This window comes from Lissotriton vulgaris, chromosome 1_1 (genome assembly GCF_964263255.1).
Source record: "Lissotriton vulgaris chromosome 1_1, aLisVul1.2, whole genome shotgun sequence".
Classification (NCBI taxonomy): domain Eukaryota; kingdom Metazoa; phylum Chordata; class Amphibia; order Caudata; family Salamandridae; genus Lissotriton; species Lissotriton vulgaris.
This window is the reverse complement of record NC_141685.1, coordinates 2,084,998,055-2,085,020,542: the sequence shown is the minus strand read 5'-3', so window position 1 is coordinate 2,085,020,542 and position 22,488 is coordinate 2,084,998,055. Positions and strand designations below refer to the sequence as shown.

The 22,488-nt window shown below is 43.5% G+C and overlaps 1 protein-coding gene across 13 annotated transcripts in view; it reads left to right on the top strand.

The window, feature by feature from the left end:
• Window positions 1-22,488, top strand: part of CALD1 (caldesmon 1) — a 555,479-nt gene that overhangs the window by 319,103 nt on the left and 213,888 nt on the right. Inside the window, exon 1 of one of the 13 annotated variants that reach the window (XM_086921065.1) lies at window positions 21,629-21,981. The exons of the other annotated variants lie outside the window; for them this stretch is intronic. Coding sequence (XP_086777191.1) covers window positions 21,941-21,981 — 41 coding nt within the window. The 5' untranslated portion in view covers window positions 21,629-21,940. Of the gene's footprint in view, window positions 1-21,628; window positions 21,982-22,488 lie in introns of those variants that run through there. 13 annotated transcript variants of the gene reach the window in all.

Below are 22,488 nucleotides of genomic sequence, written 5' to 3'. Positions count from 1 at the left end.
TGAATGCACCTCTCAGATATTAAAAAAGGCATCGCTCTGCCTTTGGTGGCTGTTGTCTGCAGCCTCACGCTGTTTGTGCAAATCAGCTGTATGAAATGCATCCTGCAAACCAATGTGTCAGTCATAGTGTGGAAAAGTGATCCCAAGCTACATTATTAACAAGGCACTGCTAATTTACATATTGCCTTTTTTCAAGGCACACCAAATGACGGCTGAAGTTACTAGTGATGTCATAAGTAGTCATGATTCCTCTAATTTATGATGTCTATATTGCCTAATCACCTGGGGGAGGGCTCAGTCAAATAGTCAGGTCTTCAGTGTCCTTGAGGGGTGGTGGAAGGTGAGGCATTGGTTGATCTAGGCAGGTCTCTGGTTGTGTAGAGCCTTGTATGCATGGATAAGCAGTTTTAATTTGCATCTTCTGGGGAGCCAGTGGATCCTTCTAAGGTGAGGGATGATGGATGTTTGATGGGCGAGGTCTAAGATGAGTCTGATGGCTTTGTTCTGAGTGGTCTGAGGTCTCTGTAGGCGGGTGGTGGAGATCCCTGTGTAGAGTGCATTGCTGCAGTCAAGTTGGCTAATGATGAGGGTCTGTGTGACGGTACATCTTGTGTCCTGTGTCAACTACTTGAAGATTCTTCATTGCATGTGTAGGGTAAAGTAGCTGGCAGAGGAGACTGTGTTGTTCTCGAATCTCATGGTCAACTTACTGTCCAGGATGATGCTGAAGTTTCTGCTGTTTTATGTGAACGTGGGAGATGGTCCTAGCTCCATGGACCACCAGGAGTTGTTCCAGGCTGAGGCATTGTTACTAAACATGAGTGCTTTCGTTTTGTTCAGCTTCAGACAGTTGTCTTTGATCCTTGTCACAACGCTTGTCATGCATCTGAGTAATTTGGTTCTGGTCATTGTGGGTCTTCAGAGAGGGAGAGGATGAGTTGGGTGTCATCTGCATAGGATATGATGTTGAGTCCATGAGATCTGGCGATGTCGGCCAGGGGGGTCATGTAGATGTTGAAGAGGATGGGGTTGAGGGATGATCCTTGGGGGACACTGAAGATGATGTCTTTGGGTTTGGAGATCAATGGATTCAGGCGGACCTTTTGCGATTTTCCAGTAAGGAAAGAGGTGTTTGTTTTGAGTGCATCTCCTTGTATTTCGATGTGGTGAGATACAATATTGAAGGCTGCCGAGAGGTCAAAGAGGATGAGTGCAGCTGTTTCTCTTCGGTCGAGGAGGGCTTGGATGTAATTGGTTGCAGCTATCAGAGCAGTCTCAGTGCCATGGTTGCTGTGGAATCCAGACTGAGAGGTGTTGAGGAGGTGGTTCTGTTGCAGATATCTTGTCAACTGCTTGTTGATGGCTTTTTCCAGGTCTTTGACCGGGAACAGGAGTAGGGAGATGGTTTGGCAGTTTTTGTCTTTGGGGAAAAGAGGCTGTGGAAAGAGAGGTTTTCAACAGAGTGGTGAATTCATGGCTGATCCTGTGGTTTCAGAAATTGAAAATGTGGTGTGGCAGAGAACTGTGGGAGCTTCTGAGTGGACAGTGCTCATGGTGGTGGCAGCGCCCAGGGGGAGAGCTGGTTCCATGTGATCAACAAGTGGTCTGAGCAGGATGTGGTGGGGAAATCTGTCTACATGGGCTAAAGTTCAAAGTTTATTTAGATGGTGCTGATTTTGTTATGGAAAAAGTTGTCAAGGTTGTCACAGAGTTTTTGAGAGAGGGTAATGCTGTTTTCTGTGGCTGTGGGATTGGAGAACAGCCTGACAATCTTGAAAAGGGCTTTCTATGGTTGGATCTGGTGTTGATCCGATCAGCTAGTTCACTCTTCTTCTCCTCTATTATCATTCTGTGGTAGTGACTTAGGGAAGATTTGAAGGCGGTCCTGTTGAGGGTGTTCTTGCTAGCGCACCATATTCTCGGCAGTCATTTCTAGTGGTTTTTGCTGTTCTCAGCTCCTTGGTGTACCATCTTGCTTGCTTGCTTGCTTGGTGGATCTGATGTGCATGTGGGTCTTGATGGGGGTGTTGCAGCGGAAATCGGGCCCTCTTTTATTTGATCAAATTTCTTTGTATTTCCATATATCTCCTCAACACTCACTTGATTCTCTGATGGATCTTGTATTTTGCCATCGAGACTTGGATATAAGAGATCTTAACATGCAGATATTTAGTGACGATCAGGAATTAGATAACTGATTCACAAACTAATAATTAAGTTCATGTATATGACTCTCAAAACCAGAGTATAGAAATAAAGGATTATCACTGCTAGTTCAAACTGTCTGAAGAGAATAAGCTGGACCAAATCCATACAGACAATAAATCTGCTATGGCTATACAAAATAATAACATTAGTACCTAAGGCTCAGTGATTTCTCTAAGCTGGCATTAAGATATACACATATATATATATATAGCAACATCAAGCCGCATACAGACTTACCGATGGGGTGGAGCGAGTAATCAGCAAGCAGGATGTGGCGGGATATTTAAATCTGTGATTAGTGCCGGCTTCCTGCAAACACCTCGGGCACTGAAGAAGGCTGTAACATTATGCCGAAATGCATTTGCCAAGCTGTGTACCACTGAAATAAAATGCCTCCAAGCTTCCCCGGTTGTGGTATCGTCTTCTTCTGTGGAGGAGGTTTGGGATAATATAAATATATATAAATATATATATATATATATATATACCATTCCCGCGCAACATCAACCGAGTTATGGTGAACTCTGGGAGATGTAGTGTTCACAACACTACTACTAGTGGGCGAGCACATGACCAGGGACTGTGAGTGCTCCTACCAATGGGAGGGTTGCAGGACTATTCAAAAACGTGGTTGGGGCAGCATCCTGGTAAACAGTGGCATCTGAGGAAGGCGAAGAGAGACGAAATGCATCATGCCTTATGCTGTTGAATAAAAGGGCCACCGAAGATATTTCCCCGTGTGGCCTCTTCCTTTCTGCATTGGAGGGGTTCTGTGTACATATGTATGTATATATATATATATCGTATCCAAACAAAAACGCTCCTTCTGACCTTCTGCTGCCCCGAGGGAATTGGCGTACACCACCGGCGGAGCACGCCGCTAATTAATCCTTCTATTTACAACAATCCAGTACGCTCTCAGTGAAACGTGATCAAGGCTTCTGGGAAGCCGAAACATGTTGTTTTGTGGATTAAAAACCCTTGGAATTTGAGCTGGTCAGTGGATTTTTCACTGAGAGCGTACTGGATTGTTGCAAATAGAAGTATATATATCAGCAGAGGTATTCTCCACCTGGTGTGTATCTGCGCGAGGGGATAGAGGAGGCGGCATCAAGCTGCCTGATAAGGGCTCCAATGAAGGTTTTGGCCGGACCATCATACCCAGGACCCCTGAGGTGGAATGCAGGATGCGCCAAGAAATTGGGGGCGTTAATTTGAGTCTGTGTCCCATACTCCTGTATGCGGGACCTCGTGGACTGCAACATCCATAATGCAGTGCTCCTGGGAGTTGCAGCACAATTAAGACACTCACCTGTGGGAGGAGGAGTCGAGAGACTGCTGTTAAGGGAGTGGTCTCTGGAGCCCACGAAATTTTACTTGCCTGTGGGACCGGCACTGATGACGGCCATTCCGACCAGAAACGTGTCTGCCATAGCGTTTCACAGACTACAGGAGTGCGTTTGTAATTAGCCAAATAAACCCTTCATTTGAGCCCGGAGCATGTGTCCAGCTTATTTCTTTTTAAGGTCAGCAATGGTGGTGTGTGTAGCCGGCTTTCTGCTGATACCGGCAAGGGGCATGCCCTCTCGGTCTGGAGCTTTGCGAGATCAGCAAAAAATGGTGGAGTACGAGGAGTACTTCGCGGCGCCCCCCCAAGCTGAGGTATTCTCCACCTGGTGTGTATCTGTGCGAGGGGAGAGAGGAGGCGGCATCAAGCTGCCTGATAAGGGCTCCAATGAAGGTTTTGGCCGGACCATTATACCCAGGACCCCTGAGGTGGAATGCAGGAAGCGCCGAGAAATTGGTGGCATTAATTTGAGTCTGTGTCCCATACACCTGTATGCGGGACCTCGTGGACTGCAACATCCATAATGCAGTGCTCCTGGGAGGTGCAGCGCAATTAAGACACTCACCTGTGGGAGGAGGAGTCGAGAGACTGCTGTTAAGGGAGTGGTCTCTGGAGCCCACGAAATTTTACTTGCCTGTGGGACCGGCACTGATGACGGCCATTCCGGCCCGAAACGCGTCTGCCATAGCGTTTCACAGACTACAGAAGTGCGTTTGTAATTAGCCAAATAAACCCTTCATTTGAGCCCGGAGCATGTGTCCCTCTGATTTCTTTTTGAGGTCAGCATTGGTGGTATATATATATATATTTTATTTTTTATTTTTTAGAAAGCACATTTAACTTCAAGGAGACTGGGCATGATAAAGCATAGACTCAGGGGTTTAGGAAAAAATGAGTTTATCAAAAATAGCAAATAAAATCTTCACATCATTAGTAAATATTTCTTGCCTAAAACATACAGGATATTCTAGCTAGTTTGGACAAAGGGTTTGGGAAAGCTCAGCAAGGACATGAGCAATGAAAGCTCATGGGCAGTGTCCCATCTGCAAAAAGGAGTCCAAGAATGGTGCGCACAGTGAATGCGTCAGTCCAAAAGAGAGGGAGCAAGAAGAGTCTGCAAAGAAATGAGCATTAACTTAGTCAGTAGAGCGTTCCCAATTGAAAAGATGCAGGAATCAAAGAAGTCTCTCCGCAATGGAAGGAAAAGTTGCAGCCACCTCCTTCATCAAATCAATGTATAATATAGTCCGCTAATTCTGGGGCGACACCTCCTTGGTCACCTCACCTTGTCAGACCACTCAGTCCATTGGTGAGTTCATTTAGGATGATTGTCAGGAAGTATAAAGGAAGAAACATATAGAAAGAGGTGGCACTGATCATGTAATTTGTAGGATCATAGCACACGTAAACCTTCAAACAATGATCCTTTAGCAGGTGGCACATGAGTGAGTTCAAGAAGACAGTTTCTCATAGCAAATGTTCACAAACTTTGTTGCAGGCAGTCCTTCTAAGCAAGTGAGAACTGCTTCTAGGAAGCAACAGTTTTGCTTCATAGTGCTATTTTGAAAAAGATTGTCATGAGTATAAGACAATACAGAATAGTAAAATGCAGGCCTAGAATAAAGTTAATTAAGAATATGTAAAATATAAGCAGTGAAATATAGATTTCATAAAGGCAAATAGATATTCAAATGGACTATTCCAGCAAGAAAGCATTTAAAGATGTTAAAATCTTTTTGCAAAGATTGCATGTAACTATGTCTATTTGAGGAAATTTCAAAGTACTATGGATAAAAAAATATTAATCTTGTTACATGTGTCCTATATTAGCATATAAATTAAGTGTATTATGTGAATTATTCCTGTTAATAACACCCAATATGATTGTGTTGCTCTGCTTTTCTCATTTGGTGCACAATTTCACATAGGCGGAAGATTGGAAATTCTGAATGAAAGCTTCAATAGCACATGTAAAGTTAATTAAGATACACTAACGTTCATAAATTCTGAACAAAATGTACTATTTCTATAAAGATGGTTATAAGGTTTATAACACATGAGTACATTGCTTTACCATTCTATTACACATTGAATAAATTATTCAAAGCTTGAGTAATAAAATATAAACCTATATTAATGAAGCAATATGATTTCATCTATCCTACAATTATTTGCATGCTTTTACTAAGTTCTCTCACATTTAAATTTCATAACTCTTTAACGTGTGATTAGTGCACGTTTATTCATGCGTTACTTGAAATGTCTCAAAACCAGTTTATATGTCACATAAAGATTCATACAGCTTTTCAGCTGTATCGAGACAACACAGTTGGCGCTGTTGTGTATCCTGTTGTTGAAGTTCTTCACACTCTCGTCCAGGTGTGTGGTGGTGTCTGGGTTGGATGCGTTGAGGACGTGGTTCATTGGATCTGTGTGACTATCACTTCATAACTTTAATGTTCCTTCTACTAATGTTTTTTGTAATACTTGAATTTTTTTTAAAAAACAATATTGACAGTACTTTCCACTCAGCATCTGTAAACACACTCAGATTCCACTGCAGTCCAGTGCTAGAAAAACATGAAGTATAACAGCTGAAGCTCAGCCTGAATTTTCACTGACATCCTACTTGGGAAACCCCCATTCTAACGAACTGAGTGCATCTCTGTAATCCAAAAGGAATGGATGACCTTTACTTTGTTTGTCTCATGTGGAACAATGTTTGTCAGCCGGAGAGAGGGGGTTCTGGCTCCACGCACAGTGCGCTCATTGAACAATTGTCCCCTGGTGGCTATGCCACAAGACAATGTTCGATTCTAAGAACCCGTTTTGTGCTGACGCGTCATCATGAAGCGCGGAGGTAATGTTGTGAAAAGAAAAGGGTTGACAACACTTGTTTTTCTAGTAGATAACTTTCAGCTGGCCCGAAGTCATGATTCAGCCCTCATCAGAGGCGCAACTAGAGCCACATTTCGGGGGGGGGGGGGGGGGGGGGGGGGGAAGGGGGCTAAGAAACAAATTCGGGGGGGGGGGGCTGAACCATTAATCAGTAGGCAGAGTGGAGCTTCAGGGGCTCTTAGAAGGGGTGAAACAACAGCAAGGCCTAATTAACATTCAAATGGTCTGTGAAACGTTCAGGTGCGGCTCTGTGTGTGCCCGGGATTTGTCTCATCCCGGGCTGTCACACATGACGGGGGGCGCTGAAGCCCGGTGAGTCCAATGGGTGTTGCGCACCTGGTCCTTATTAGCCCACCCTAGCGCTGTAGCATGTGCATTCTGGATCTTGTAGTTTCGCATTGTTTATTCATAAACCTGGGCCTTGCAATCCTGTTAGCACACAGAGCTTTGTTGGCTACAAAAGAGGAGTGGTCGAAATTAGCCCAAGTGCTATGGGCTCAGCTGGATGATACGCCGTGTTCCAATCCTTTTGTTAATTGTAAACATTTGCATCTCTGTAAGCATTGCCTGCAGAAACAGTTTAAAATAGGTTTATTAATTATTATCAATTAATTATTGACATTGAGTGTTGTGTACAGTAGACAATACATTTATCGCACTTTCATACTTGGAGGCATTTTTTTAAAGTAAGCTAATAAGAATGATTTCCTAGAAATACTGAAAAAAGTGGAAAACTGAAGGAATAGAGACTGTAGCCTCATAGCGGAGTGTATGGATTGGGCACAAAGAAATTTAGAAAATGTTTTGGTTGATTTTGGTTTTGACTTTGACAACTAAATTGTGTTTAAATCTATTAGAACAGAATGAAGATGCACGTGATCCGAAGGGATTGGTCCAAGTTGTTCAAAATGAATGGTTAAGGATAGTGATTAAAGTAACGTAAATAAGCTGAACCTTACGACTCATGATTGTTGAAGTTTGGTGGCCCTGGCCCTTTCTGCAGGGGCAACCCCACACTTTTGGCACTTCTCCTCCTATTATTGCTGAATGTCTTTTTGTTGGCCCTAGGACTCTGTCCACTTTACCACAGCTAACCAGTGCTAAAATGCTTGCACTCTCTCATTAAAACAGGGTATAACTGGCTTATACTCAATTGTCATATTGAATTTCCTTGTAAGTCCCTGGGATAGTGGCACTACATGTTCCCCGAGCATTTACATTAAATGCTACTAGAAGGCCTGCAACACTGATTGTGACACCCACTTAAGTGGCTCCTTAAACATGTCTCAGTCGTGCCATTGCAGAGTCTGTGTACACAGTTATAAACTGCCATTTTAATCTGGTAAAATTAAACCTTTTGCCAGACCCAAACCTTCCTTTTCCATGCATATAAGTCAACCCTAGGATAGGCCCTGCACAGCTCAGATGGCAAGGTGCAATGTATTTAAAAGGTTGCACATGTACTTTTAAGTTTTGCATGCCCTGGTAATGAAAAACTCTTAAATTCGTTTTTCACTACTGCAAGGCCTATCTCCGATTGGATGATATTGGACTTACCTTATTACATTTTATAAGTGTAATTTCTAAATCGGAAGAGATGACCAGTTCATGTTTGGAGTCTTGGACATCACAATTTAAAATCCTAATTCATGGTTAAGTCGTATTTTAATTTGCAATTCTGAAATTGCCACTATGAGAAGTTCGCATTTTCTTGCGATAGCCATTTGGTGCCTGCAGCCTGTCTCTGGGTCATGTGACTGGGTGTGGGTGACAGTTGGACTTTGTGTATTCCTCCTAGACAGTCACACATATTGGGGAGCTTAGGTGTGATTGACTGCACCATTACTGGCAGGATGGGAGGAAGGAGCCGGGCCCAGCCTTAATATGCTGTGTCTGACCTCCACATAAAGGGCTGAATACCGCCTTTAGTTGGTCTGGAACCAGGGCACAGGAAGGCAAGCATCTGTGCACTTCAAAGGCATGCCGCCAGAAGCCTCTCCCTACTTTAAAGGCACAACGGTATATAAAAGAAGGTCTTCACAAGCCACCAATTCAGTACACTTTTGAACTTGTGGATACTCTGCCAGGAAGAAGGACTGCTTTGCTGCTACAAGGACTGCCACTTTGTTGAACTGCTTCTCTGAAGGAACTGCTGTCCTGTTGTGCTGACCTTCTGCCCTCTTGCTTGGGGAAGAGGAGCTGAACCTGCAACTTCAACTTGAACCAGGACCTTCAGAGTGACCCAAAGGGCTAGTCTGCTGGCCTCCTGATCTGAGCATCAGAGATGTAGAAGGCTCCTCACCAGCACCTGGACCCGTCTTCAGTGAGTTCCTGACCCCCAGGTGGTCCCCTTAGGTCCTGGACCATTCGTGTGCCTCTCGCAGTTTTAAAATCAAGTATTTGGCTCTTTATGAATGCAAACAGACTCTTCCTCACTGTGACCGCGGCACCTGCACCGGAAATCAGCACATGCCGCTGCCAGCACGTATACACAAAGGTTTTTGGTCCAATGAACCGACCAGCCTGGACCTCAACAATTGCAAAACAGAAAAAATGGCTAGCCAGAATACTTTAGCTTAAGATTAAAGACCACACAGCCAATGAGTACTGTGTAATCAAGGCATTTGTTTAGCAAAACATTTATTTTCGTTCAAAATCCTTTTTCAAAGTTCATAAAACCATGACATCAAAAAAGAAAGCACTGTCGGAAATAGTCAAGTCAAAGGCAAAAACAGACAATTTTGTGCACCATAAATACAAAATATACAAACTATACAAACATGGATATCAAATATTCAAACGATTATATGACACCAAAGTGCAACTTGGAATTCACAAATATACAATCAAAATAAATTTGTAATTCAAAACCTTACAGTATGAAGGAAAGGAAAAACACAACCAGTCCTTTAGCTGGAATACCAGTGGACAGGCGGAATTAGGGATGGTAAACCAATGCCTGCCTGTCCCACAAAACCCGTGACTGAATGTTCAGTATGGTTGCAAGCCAGGGCCCACACAAGTGGACTTAGTTGATCCCTAGCTGCACACTTCTTTCTTGCCAAGGGCTGGGGGTCAACGCGTTTCGAACCGACTTGATTTAAGGTTCTCCTCAGGACATGGACTGGGTACAATCTTAACTGCACCACGTGCACAGAAAATTGCTGAAGTGAAGGTAATCTGCTAAGCAGGGGATTCTGAATCGAATTATCCAAGAGTCAACAACAAGGGACGCCCGCCGTGCGGGCCGCTGTTGGTAAGGCGGCAGAATTCACATAGCTAATATGAGCTGCACGCCGTATGTCAAAGGCGTCGGCTGTGTAGAAACAAGGTCGGGGATTGTTAGTTAGGTCAGCGGGAAAGATTCAACCGCACGAAGCCGAAATGCAGCGAGGATTGAAGCCAAGCGGCGACCAAAGGCATCCAGAGAGTCCTTCAGCAGCATTGACAGCCTGCGGGGGACCACCAATGCAAAGCTCCAGCCCAGTGTCCACGATGCCCGGCCTATTCTTGGTACCACCCTGACTGCTGCACTGAACGCGAATGGGACTCTTGGCACAAAACTTGAAAAGGTAAAACTTCAGCAGGACTAATCTTGGATTGTGTCTGACCCGTGCTCCATTGCAGCCAGCCTGAACTTTTGACTTTGACCCGGTCCAGTGCAACAAGATAGCCGCAGTTGGCACTTTATGCTTTGAGGCGTTATATTGCATGTTAATTCTTCAAAAATCCATAACACTGGTACTAATGATTTGATTTTTGTAGTGACTGGTCCTTTTTTCACTGATTTACTGTTTGAAATGTTGCACAAATGCTTTACACATTGCCTCTACGTTAAGCCTGACTTCTCTGTGCCAAGCTACCAGTGGGTGAGCACAGGTTAACTTGGCATTTACTTGTGGCTTACCCTGACAAGGATTGCGGTTGCTGCTTGACCAGGGCTCACACCCCATTCAATTAGTAATCCAGTTTCTAACAGAGTGAGAAATAAAGTGACCCTGGAGCACAAGCAACTTACTTTTAATTCTCTTGAGCAAAAAGCGCACAAAGCAGTTTCAATTACAGTTCAAAATGGAGGCATTCTTTGTAGAAATAACTCAAATATGCTCCCTTCTCAGTCCCTGGCTATCAGACCACCCCAACAATCTGCCAAGCTGGAAGACGTTTGTGAACAGGAAAGCACTGCACGGCCAGTTGTTTGCATAGCTGTCATGATCGCCTGCTTTTTATTGCATGGATCAGTGAACCGAAAGTGAGGAAAGAGGTTTGCAGAAATATTGCAAGCTCAGAAAACACATATTCTTTTGTTATCCCATTTAAGGCTTTATGGGACGGAAGAGTAGGCGTACCAGGCGATTTCTCAAGGGACACAGCTTAGGCAGTGCTGGACGTTCCTTCACAAATCACTGTTTTCTGGTGTGTTAGAAAAATTGGTTCAGTTGAACTGAACAAAGACTGCAATTCCAGTTCAAAGACGGCATACAAATTGCTCAGTAAAAGCAGAGAGCTAGAAGGGAAAACACATATCCATCTGGTAACAGTAGCAAGAAGTCTGATTGGACTTCAACTTGCACCATACATACAAAAATGGATGAGAAAAGCCTTGACTGCGTTCACTGCTACATTCATTCAATTAATATTTCTGGTACCAAAATCCAACAAGCATTGGCAATGCCAATAGGGCTAGCTTATGAATTAAGGTTTTATGCTCTGAATAAGTCATCATACATGCAGGTCATCTTGGAATGGGTAAGTAATAATACAATATAAACAACAGCATTACATAATGACATTATGGTTTAGAGAAAGAGGCCATGTGGGATGCGGCAAACTGCAGATGATATGAATGGAGAGAAAGTGACATGTTAGTGCTGCTTGGAGAGCTGGAAAGCTGTAGTTGAGAAAAAAAGTCAATATAAAGGTGAGAAGTAAAAAGAAAAAAAAGGGGAACTATGAAAGGAGAAAACTGAAAACCAAAGGGCAGGCAAACTAGCCTGACTCTGAAGCACACTCTTTTTCAGTGGATGTGTACAAGTGATGAGAAAATGGCAAACTTTCACAGGGCACGAGAGTCAGTGACTGATATGGAGGACTCAAACCATTAGTCCATGCAGTACACAGATGAGAGCAGGGTATAAGGTACACTCAGACAGATGAATGTTAAAATAGAGCTGACCCATAGGCCTTCTACACATCTGTAGACATTTATTTTTGTACATATGGATGGATGTATTATTTACTTTTTTTTTACGAGAAGATCCTGGCATACAGGTAAGTCTGATAGGCATTGCAAAGGGTTTGTAGCAAGAATTATTACAGTACAAATCTTCTACCGCTAAGGTTTGTAAGAGGGGATAACCAACACCAAAAATCTTGCCTACTAAGGGAATCTGTGAGATTCTATGTAGCAAAAAACGAACTGTTTTCTTTAATTCAGCATATTAACAACCTACCCTTAAATAACTACTGACTTTAACACATGGTCTCACAATCAGCAAGTCAGGTCAACTACATTTATTGTAACTTTTGATAAAATAGCTAGGCCTATAACCCATAGCATTTGCTTTTCATCATAACCAACTCAAATCTACTACCTATTGCTCCGGGCATCAGCTTTCCCACAAGGCAGCCATCGGGTACACAGTAGTAACATCACAAATATGTACACAAGTATGGTTGTCAAAACAAAACAAAATAAAATATTTGCTAACTAAGCCTACTAAGGATAACTCGTCTTGTAAATATTCTGTTCCCACAGTTTGTTTGGATAGGTCATCAACACCAAAACCCTTGCCAACTACTGTAATCGGCGAGATTCTGTGTATCAAAATACCTCCATACAGGCTTTATCACAGTGTAATAACAATCCACCTTCAATAGCCTATTACCTTTAAAACGTTTTCATAATAAGTCAGGCTTCCTTGCTTTCTTGTAACTTTTCATTATAAAAAAATTACACTTAAGGAAATGATAAATCCTGGTTCGCAACTATATCCAAAGTGCAGGCCTACTGAAGCACATGTAAACTGGCAAACATCACGCATACAGTTTAAAACTACAAATATGTACAGAATTACAGTTGGCACAACAATATGCGACCCTTCTTAATAGAGCCTATCAAGAGTCATTACAGGGAAAATCTTCTACTCCTGGAGTATGGCAGAATGGGTGACAAACACTGAAACACTTGTCTACAATTGCAATCTGACAGATTTCAAGTAACAATATACCTGTGTATAGCTGGTTGCATAGCAGGATAACAATTCATTGTTAGAGGTCTATTGGCTTTAACAAATGCTCATCACAAAAATAGCTGGGTGTTAGATTTGGGGGTCTCTAGTTGGCACAGGTAGGTACTTGTTGTGACAAATAGGGACCCTTGCCTCTAGTCAGGGTAAAGGGGTACACTCCTAAAATAACCCCTGCTCACCCCCTTGGTAGCTTGGCACGAGCAGACAGGCTTATCTCAGAGGCAGTGTGTAAAGCATTTGTGACCACATACAGTAACCCAGTGACAACACTACAAATGGACACCACACAAGGTTTATATAAAAAATAAGTATTCTTTATATAGACTTAACACAAGACCATTAAACGCCAGAAATCCACAATACTAAACTTAAAAATGGTAGTTTTAGCTTAGTTTAGTTCAGTTCTTAAGATGCGACACTTTGCGTCAATGTACCTTACGATGCGTTGCGCTGCCACAACAAGCAATGTTGCAGCGATGAAAATGCGGCAAAGTTCCGGTGCAAAGAATTAAAGACATGAAGATCTTCCAGATGCGGCACGCTTCTCCGGGGATGCGAGATGTTCTCGGTTCGATGCGTGGACTGCAGCGCCGACACCCTTGTTCAGCGATGCAATGGCAACAGCTCCTCCTGCGACACTCTTCTCCCACGATGCGTGAAGCTTCTGCAGGATGCGATAACTACAGCGGCGACATCCACGATGCGACGGCAGCAGCTCCGACGGCGGCATGCTTCTCAGGGATGCGAGGCGCTTTTCTTCGATGCGTTGCAGTGCGACAGTTCCAGCGGCGACACCCTCCTTCGGAGTTGCGACGGCCGGCACAGCGACGGCGACATGCTCAGAACTCGTTGCGAGACTCTTCTCTCGATGCAATGCAACAGCTACAGCGGCGACACCCTCCTTCGGAGTTGCGATGGCAGCAGCAGCGACGACGACACGCTTCCTCTTCGTTGTGAGACACTTCTCTCAATGCGGTGCAATGTGACAGATCCAGCGGCGACACCCTCCTTTGGAGTTGCGACGGCAGGCACAGGGACTGCGACACACTTCTTCCTCTATGAGTCGCGCTTCCAGCTCCTTGCGACATGCAGTTCCTCAGAAGGCCCAAAACAACAGCAGGCACTTCCAAAGAACTCTGGGGAGCTGGGGGTTGAAGTCTGCTGTCCCTGAGACTTCAGCAGGAGAGAAGCTCTTATCCAAGCCCTTGGAGATCCTTCACAAGTTGCAAGCAATGTACACAAAGTTCCTTTCTCCTTCCTTTGGCAGTAAGACAACCACTGCAGGCCAATCACCCAAGCAGCACTTCAGCTTGGGAATAGTCTCTCCTCAGTTTCTTCAGGTTCCTCTCCTCAGTAAAGGTTTCTTCTTGTAGTACAAAGTGATCAAATGTCATGGGATCAGGGTCCCAATATGTATACCCCAAAATCCTTTGTTCTCTGAGGGGAGAGGGGCCTTTGCCCAGTCCAAACCAGTTCTGAAGCACTCTCTTTACCAGAATTTTCCTTCCCTTTCACAGTGCAGGGCAGAAACATCAGAAGCCCCACAGGAGGTGGAGCCAGCATTGTGGAAGGCAAGTACAGTCCTGGAGCACTTTGTTTACAGGACTCCTTCTCTTCTTTCAGTATGCAAGACAGAGACATCAGGTGCTCCCCAGGAGGTGGAGCCAGCATTATGGAAGGCAGGCACAGCCCTATTCAAGGTTCAGGTGCAAATCCTCCCTCCCATCTAGATGCAGATCTCTATATAACCACTGGGCTGAATCATCCTGTCTCTTGGAATCCCCCAGCCCTGTCACTCACAAAACTAGACAAGGAATACACAACCTAGCAGAGACAGGCTTGAAAGGTTAGACAAGCAAATATCTACTTTCTAAAAGTGGTATTTGCAAACACAGAATGTTAAAACCAAATTCACTAAAAGATGCATTTTATCATTCTGAGTCCAGGCATATTAAACTCGAATTTCTACCATGTTCTCTGAGTCAGTTAGGATTATAAACTGTAATAATTCTAACAGCCCATTCTGGCCTATGGAGAACAGGTAGCCTTGCAATAGAGAAAAACGAAAATGTCTGTAATTCACTATTAGGACATGCCACCCACATCAGGGCTTGTCCTACCTTATACTTACAATGCACCCTGCCCTTTGGCCTACCATAGGGGTGACTGATATGAAGAAAAGGGAAGGTTTAGGGACTGGTAAGTGGGTGCACTTGTCCAGTCAGTGTGACATTACCAGGCCGCACACAGGCTCTGCAATGGCAGATCTTAGACACATTTTACACGGCTGCTTCTATGGGTGGCACAACCAGTGCTGCAGGCCCACCAGCAGCATTTGGATTTGCATGCCCTGGGCGCACTCAGTGCACTAGACTTGGGTCTGGCAAGATAACCAAATAGCCAAACATGGAACCACTGATTAATACATCAATTTACAATAGGGAACACTTGCACTGTGGCACTGGAGAGCAGTGGCACAGTGCCCAAAGCATCTAACACCAGCAAAAATACATGAGGCAACAGCAAAAATGGAAGGGAGACCCACGCCAATGGTGCCAGGTCTAACACAGGGCCTATTGCCTTTGTCATAATGTTTCATAATAAACAGGCCAGACCTTTGGCTTCTGGCAATATTTTTCATTGTGCACGAATCAGGAATATAGATGTTATCATTGGCTTATCACCATAATCAATGCAGGCCAACTCTACGGAGCACAAGTTTTCTCAGATGGCAACCACCAAACACAGAGTCATAAAATGGCACATGTAAATGTAACTTGATACTTGTATAGCGCACTACTCACCCGCAAGGGTCTCAAGGCGCATGTACGAATACTGCTGTGGAACCCATCCTGGCTTTCCCTGTGAGGTGTCCACTCCTGGGCACCCCTAAGGTGGAGGCCTGGCATTCCTTAGCGTTGTGGGGGCCGTTGTGGAGATTAAGCAAGCTATTGCCCAGAGTTGCAGAGTGGGACTCCATGATTGGAATAGGCACCGATGCGAGAATTATCAGGTCCGTGGAATTTTGAGCCCAAGACCTGCCGAGGTGGGGAATTGAACCCTGGTCCCAGGCTAGACCTCTGCATCAGGGTCTGCCATTCTAACCATTGAGCCACACTTCTCCAATTATATAACATTACAGTTGGCAAAGCAAAATATTATCTCTCCTGAGAGTGTATAATAAGGATTATAGTTGTGCATATCTTCTATCCCCAAGGTGTGTTCGGGGGTGGGAGGACACCAACACCAAATCTCTTGCCCACTACAGTAATCGGTGATTCCATATATACCAAAATACCTCCCTACTGGCTTACACACAGTGTATAACAAGTCATCCTTAATAGCTATTGCCTTTAACTGATGTTTTTCACAATAGGTACAGAACAAACCTATTGAGGCATGACTTTTTCCAATGAACTGTTAAAGTCTATACATTTTAGCATTGGTTTTACACCTTAACCAACCATCATATATAGATTTATCAAATTTAAATATATAGAAAAATACCGTTTGGAAAACAGTATACAACCTCTTTCATTAGGGACTAACAAGAATCATCACAGTAAAAACTCAGGGTTTTTCAGAGTGGGTGATTAAAGCTAAAAACGATTGCCTTCTATTGTTATCTATTAGATTACATATAACCAAATACCTTTCTATAGTCTTTAACACTATGTGATCACAACCAACTGTTACTCGCTGACTGACTTAAATGCATTTCAGAGTAAACAAACCAGACTAATTGCCTTTGTCGTAACATTTCATAAAAAGCAGTTCCGACATACGGCACTGGACATTACATTTTCCAGTGCACCAATTGTTTGGGGCATACACTTTCCACAAGATAACCATCAGGTACACAATCATAAAATTAGAACAGGATACAAAGTTACAGTTGGTTAAGCAAATTCATATTCTCACAGGCATAACTTCTATATCCATGGGTTGTTACAGGGGGTAACCAACACAAAACTCCTTAGCCAGTAGTATCATATTTGATAACCCATGTAACTAAATACCTATATGTAGGCATTGATATAGAGTGATAACAATCCATCCATAAATGCCTATTGACATTAACATTTGCGTTTCATAATAAATGTTAGGCCTACTTCCTCTATTGATCAGATCAGGTCTATAGTCATGATCATTGGCTTGCCACCACAGCGGTGCTGCTATACCGAATATAAGCTTTGCCTAAAGCAAAACGTGCAATAAACACACTCTTTTTAGTGGAATCACACAATCTTCGCACAGTCAAATCATGTACTCAGGTTAAACAACATGTGGGTGGAGCCTAAGACTCACTCTCTCCCAGTAGTAGACTGAAAGCACTTCTCTCTGTCTTGAATCTAATCACATCCACTTTTGCAAACAGCCCAAAAGCAACTCAACCTTTTCTTTGTCTCTTCTTTTGTTCTGTGAGTGTTCACTTCAGTTGCTTGTCTTCAGACCCTGGATAGCTCTTTAGCAGCAGTGCACTCTATAAATCAATAACTCCATCATCATCACCTGGAGGTATCTCCTAGTGATAGTTTTTTTCATTGTAAACGTGTTCATTTTAAACCAGTCGGGATGAGCATCATTTATATGGCTGGAAGATACTAGACATAGATGGGTTCTATCCTAAATGAATAAGCCAGAGCTGTAAATTATTCTACAATTATTTAAAGGGGCGGTAGGATTTGGGGGATGGGCTTCAAAGGGAATTCTGTGTGAACTACGCTGTAAAGAAGGTTTGACAAACCTCATTGATGAAACCCTGTCTGATTTTAAAGGCTATTTTTAAGATGCCTAATGCGTAATAACCAAATAATGTTGGTAACAGGTAAATATTGGTGTCAGTTCCCCAAGTTGGGCTCCTTCACCTATTATTTGAGCTCATTTCAAAATGTGCCATTGGATTGGGTCCTTGCCTATGTGAAATCTTGAGACACATACTTAGTTACTGGCATGTAGATTCATATTCATTTATTTATAACTCTGTGACACGCAACACACCACAGGTTTTTGAAATGAGTGAGCTTTGCATTGTTGAACAAGTCTACATTGACTGAACGAAGAAACCAATTCTTTGGAGTATGCTTTTAAAGTACTTATATAGCTGCAACGTTACACCAAATCACTGCTATCCGGATACCATCACTCTGCTAACCTGGTCTCTAGCTATGCAACCAAATTAACATCTGTACTATGCTAAGGCATGCTCTGGAAGTAATATAAAACACGGTAGGCATACAATATTTACTATCGGAAAAAATATCTTACTCTCTCCTTAGCCAGTGCCTGAATTGGCCTGACCCACTACTCCATTCTGTGGTGAGTCGAAGAAAAATGTGTACAGCTAAATAGCAGACCGATAGATAAAGAAGGCTGGCTGAATGCCCCTACCAGTACAGATATTATTCAAAATATTTTAGTAAAACCAAACAGCATTGGCTAACAGCAGACCTATAAACCGCACTGAGTGACGTTGGTTTCCCATCCCTCTCGTTCTCTTACACTGCCTCTGTCACTTCCTCTGTTAGCTCTCTTGCCTTCAATCCTTCTTTTCGTTGTCACTTCACTTTCATTACTATCTCATTCTTGCTGCTTCTATTTGACTTATTTTTCTTCCTTTCTTCATGCTAACCATGTATTTCTAATTCAGCCTCATTCCTCCTCCCCTTCCTGTTTCCCCTTCTTTCTTCCTGTCTGCTTGAGCGCAGTGTCAACAAACTTGCCACAGAGCAGCCATAAAGATAGGCCTTCTTGAGGACTTACAGCCACATGAATCAAGCTAAAAGCAGATTATCAGAATCTACCCTTTGCGACCGGTATTTTTGCATCTGGGATGCATCACCCAAATGCAAAAATTGCAATTTAACGAATCTCTAAATTGAGATTCCTTAAATTGCGATTGCATTTAAGGAATCCCAAATTGAGATTCCTTAAATGCAATGCATCAAAGTCAAAAAATTTGAGATTCCGCTAATAGGAGTAGCAAATTACCATGAAGTTGAACTTCATGGTAATTTGCAAAAACTTTGAAAAGTGCACTTTTGTAAATTTTTCAAAGTTTCATGTTGCGCACACACATGCCCTTAGGGCATGTGTGTGCGCAAGATATGTGCACAGATCAATTTCAGGGGTGGAACAGGGTGTCCTTTTGACACCCTGGCACCATTGAAATTGCATTCTCAATTTGCGATTCTCTAATTTCTAAATTCTAATAGGAATGAATGGGGAGGTATTCCTTAATTGCAATTAAGGAATGTTTAGAAATCGCTATTTTTTAAGCGATTTCTACATGCATAGGCTTTTGCGATTCCTTAGTAAGGAATCGCAAAAGCCAACATTGATGCATGTGCCTGTTAGATCCTCACTGCCATCCAAGATTGGTAGAGAACTGTGGACAGAGACGTTTTAAGGCATGGACAAAGCATTTCAGGGGACCCCCTGAGAGATCTGGCTCTGTTCTCTACACAGTCCTGCACTGATAACCTTGAATGATTCTTAAACATAAATTGTTTTAAATACTATTTTCTTTAATGTGTTTTTAATACAAGTGATGCGTGGGAGTTTATTACAGATATTTCGCACAGAAATGTTACTTTGAACATGAAAAGAGGACCTGGGTTGCAGAGATTATTTGCAATTATACTAGTGAGGTGCTGCTATATTAAAATATTATCACTATCCCTGAATATTAGATAGAAACACATTTAGAATTTGGACCAGCGTGCCTATGCAGTGTCAGTCACCTGGCAGAAGAGGGTGTGAAAAGCTTATATGATCATAAATATAAAGCTGTTCCGAATCGGGGCCCAAAAAATATGCTTGGCCCAGGGCCCCCAAAATTCTTAAAATGTCCCTGACTGTGGACAACAGTGACCACTGGAAGACCGAACAGTCATTTTTTTTCTCTTGCATTCTCTGGGGACCAATGTCAGAATGTGAAGCCATCTTGAGTAATACACGACGTGTGACTTGTTATTGAGATATCAGGACCTTACCATTCATTGAAATCATAAGAATGGCCTTGGTTTGCTTCTGATAGGGTGCTTCATTCTGCTATTTGTGACATTTCTGAGTACAGCAGAAAACTGCTACTGTTGTCATCTAATGTAACAATAAGTGATTTATTAACCTTGAAAGACTAAAAGGATTCTTATCAATCAACTGTGACTGCTTTACGAATTAAACTGTGGGTAAGTATAATTTAGCGACGAGCATGACATGGTCGGTGTTGCTTCTATAGTACTGCACGTCATCAGACTGTCTACATCTGTGCTGGTAGGTCTCGGTATAAAAGTAACGGTGTCTTTTAATGTGTTTTGTGTGCATCAATGCTGCTTAATTGTGTTTGCTTAAACACTTTATGTCGTGCTATATCTTAGTGCAGCTGTTTGTTTCCTTCCTAAATCATATTTCTTTGCTGGGATTCGAACCAGTGACCATCAGACCAAAACAGATACCAAGCTCAGGTAGGAAACCTTTTGCCATCCAGCAGAAAAAGCTGCTAAACTTCAAAATCATTTATTTTGGGAAGATGATTTTCATTTTCTCATCCAAAACACTACATTTTCAGTGGAACAAACCAACAGGGTCTCACCTTCCTTCCTCGTTCATACTATCAAGTGAGGGCCTGATTCTGAAGTCATTATCAGGCTGACAGAGGGTCCAGTCTGTCCCATGCTGGTGCCCTGACGCGGTGCTGGCAGATTACAAGCCCACTGGGCCACTTGCGGTCTCCTTCATCCTGTCTTGCGGGTACGTCACCAGCTCTCAACCTCTCCAGTCACACCATTTTGGATGAAAATTGAGATTGTGCATGCGAGGGCAGATGCACTGTAGCGCAAAACAGTTTGGTGTTATTTTTTTCTAGTTGCTGGACTGGCAGGTGATGACCATGGCTGCTTGGCTGGCAACTGGGACTACTACACCTGTAGGGGCTCTTACATGGCTAAAGGGGCATCCAAGAAAGTATCTGGTGGCACAGTAGACTAATGCATCCACTCCAGAAAGCTGCGTTTGGTATCATGGCACAGGCTCAAACCCCAGTGGATCCACTCAGCCTTTCATCCTTCCGAGGTTGATAAAATGAGATCCATTGAATTGGGTAATTATAAGCATCTGTTATTCAGTGCCAAGATACCCCCAGAGTGAACATGTACTTTGGCACATAAATATATTATGTTAAGCCAGGCCCTTTCATAAGGCATGCTAAAACAGATAGCTTAGATTTGCACCTACTAACTGTTTAAAGTTGCTGAAAGGGACCCATAATTAGCCTCTTTAGTAGTCGCTTGAGAGAGTTCCAGGAAGCAAAATATTGCTTTGGCAAATGTGCTGTACATCGGTGCAACCTTCGTGTGGGACACCCATCAAGCTGTAAAATCACCCATCACCACAGGCAACCCGCAGGCGGACTGATTACCCGTCTGCATTAGTTAATCAGTGTGTCATGTGCCCTAGTCCAGGGCCTTAGGGCCCCTTGCTGCTGTCTGAATTGTAAAACACAGCAATAATTAGGGTTCAGTGGATCCCTTAGGCCTCTGTGCCCCGGTGCCACTGCACCTTATGCACCATTGGAAGCCATGCTCCTGCCTCTGGATAGCCTTGTTCGTCCCCTACCATCTTTTAGGGAAATGGTCCTGTTCCGGGGCCCAGCGAGAAGTCCCTTCTGGGTTGTGCTTGCTAGCGGCTGGACAGTTACTCCTCAGGTGGAAGGAACTGCAGCGGCCGTCAGCATATATTAAATGGAGCCCTGCCATTTTGTGGTACTTCACACAGCCACACGTCTTACCTCATGTCAGCTTGGATCTGGGTTTGCAAACGTCGAATATTGTGTTCACAAGCTCGCACCTACCTGCACTACACCAAAACCATGGAAAACTGACAGAAAAAAAGAATAAATACACACCGACTAATGAAAGAAGCTGTAGACATTGGCATGTAATATCATGGCACGATGTTGCAATGCGCGTTTGGCTTTCTACCTTCGAAGTGCGAGGCGTACAACAAAGGACGCCTCTTAGAGAGAATACAGTAAAGAACCTGCGATCATATGATCCGCGGGAGGGGGAGGGCCGCTTGGCTGAATTCACGGAGCTCTGGCAGAGCAAACAGTTATGTGCTGATGTAAAGGGCAGTCACCAGCAGTTACGCAGGGCAGTGGGCTTTCCACTGCCTCTTCCCCGCCTGCCTCTTCATCCACTTGCTCTCGGAGGTGACCGCCAGCTCCCCATGCGACATGATCAGCAGGACGCGGCGGAACCGCTCATCCCTCGCCAAGTGAGTCCTTTCATGTCTCGTTCTGGACCCGAACTAGCCCCCTCCTTTCGAGGAAAGTGTTTTTTGTGCCGAAAACGGTGGGGGAAGGGGCCATGTTAAGGATCCGCCGTACGTACCTGCCAGCGCTCAGGAAACCGGGGTTTAGCACTTTGTCAGGTGCGCTGCAGGGATCCCGGAGCAGCTGCCGTGATTTATTTCTTGGGGATGTTCACACCCATTAACACCCACCCTCTTTCTTCCAGGGCGCCACCGTCTCCCAAAGCTTGACTTCACAGTATGTCTGTCTCTACAATGAAATGATTCCATACTTTATCGACTCATTTGAAGATTCTGATAACAATTGACCTCTTTCGGGTCCTACTTCCTGCACTATGTAACATTTTCTTTGTTGGACAGTGTTACTGGTTTAAAAGCAAAAAATAATAATAATAGAGTTGTTGATATAGTAACGTTAGAAACAATCTTCTCCTTTTGAAAAGTTACATTCTTGGGGTAAACAAAAAAAGT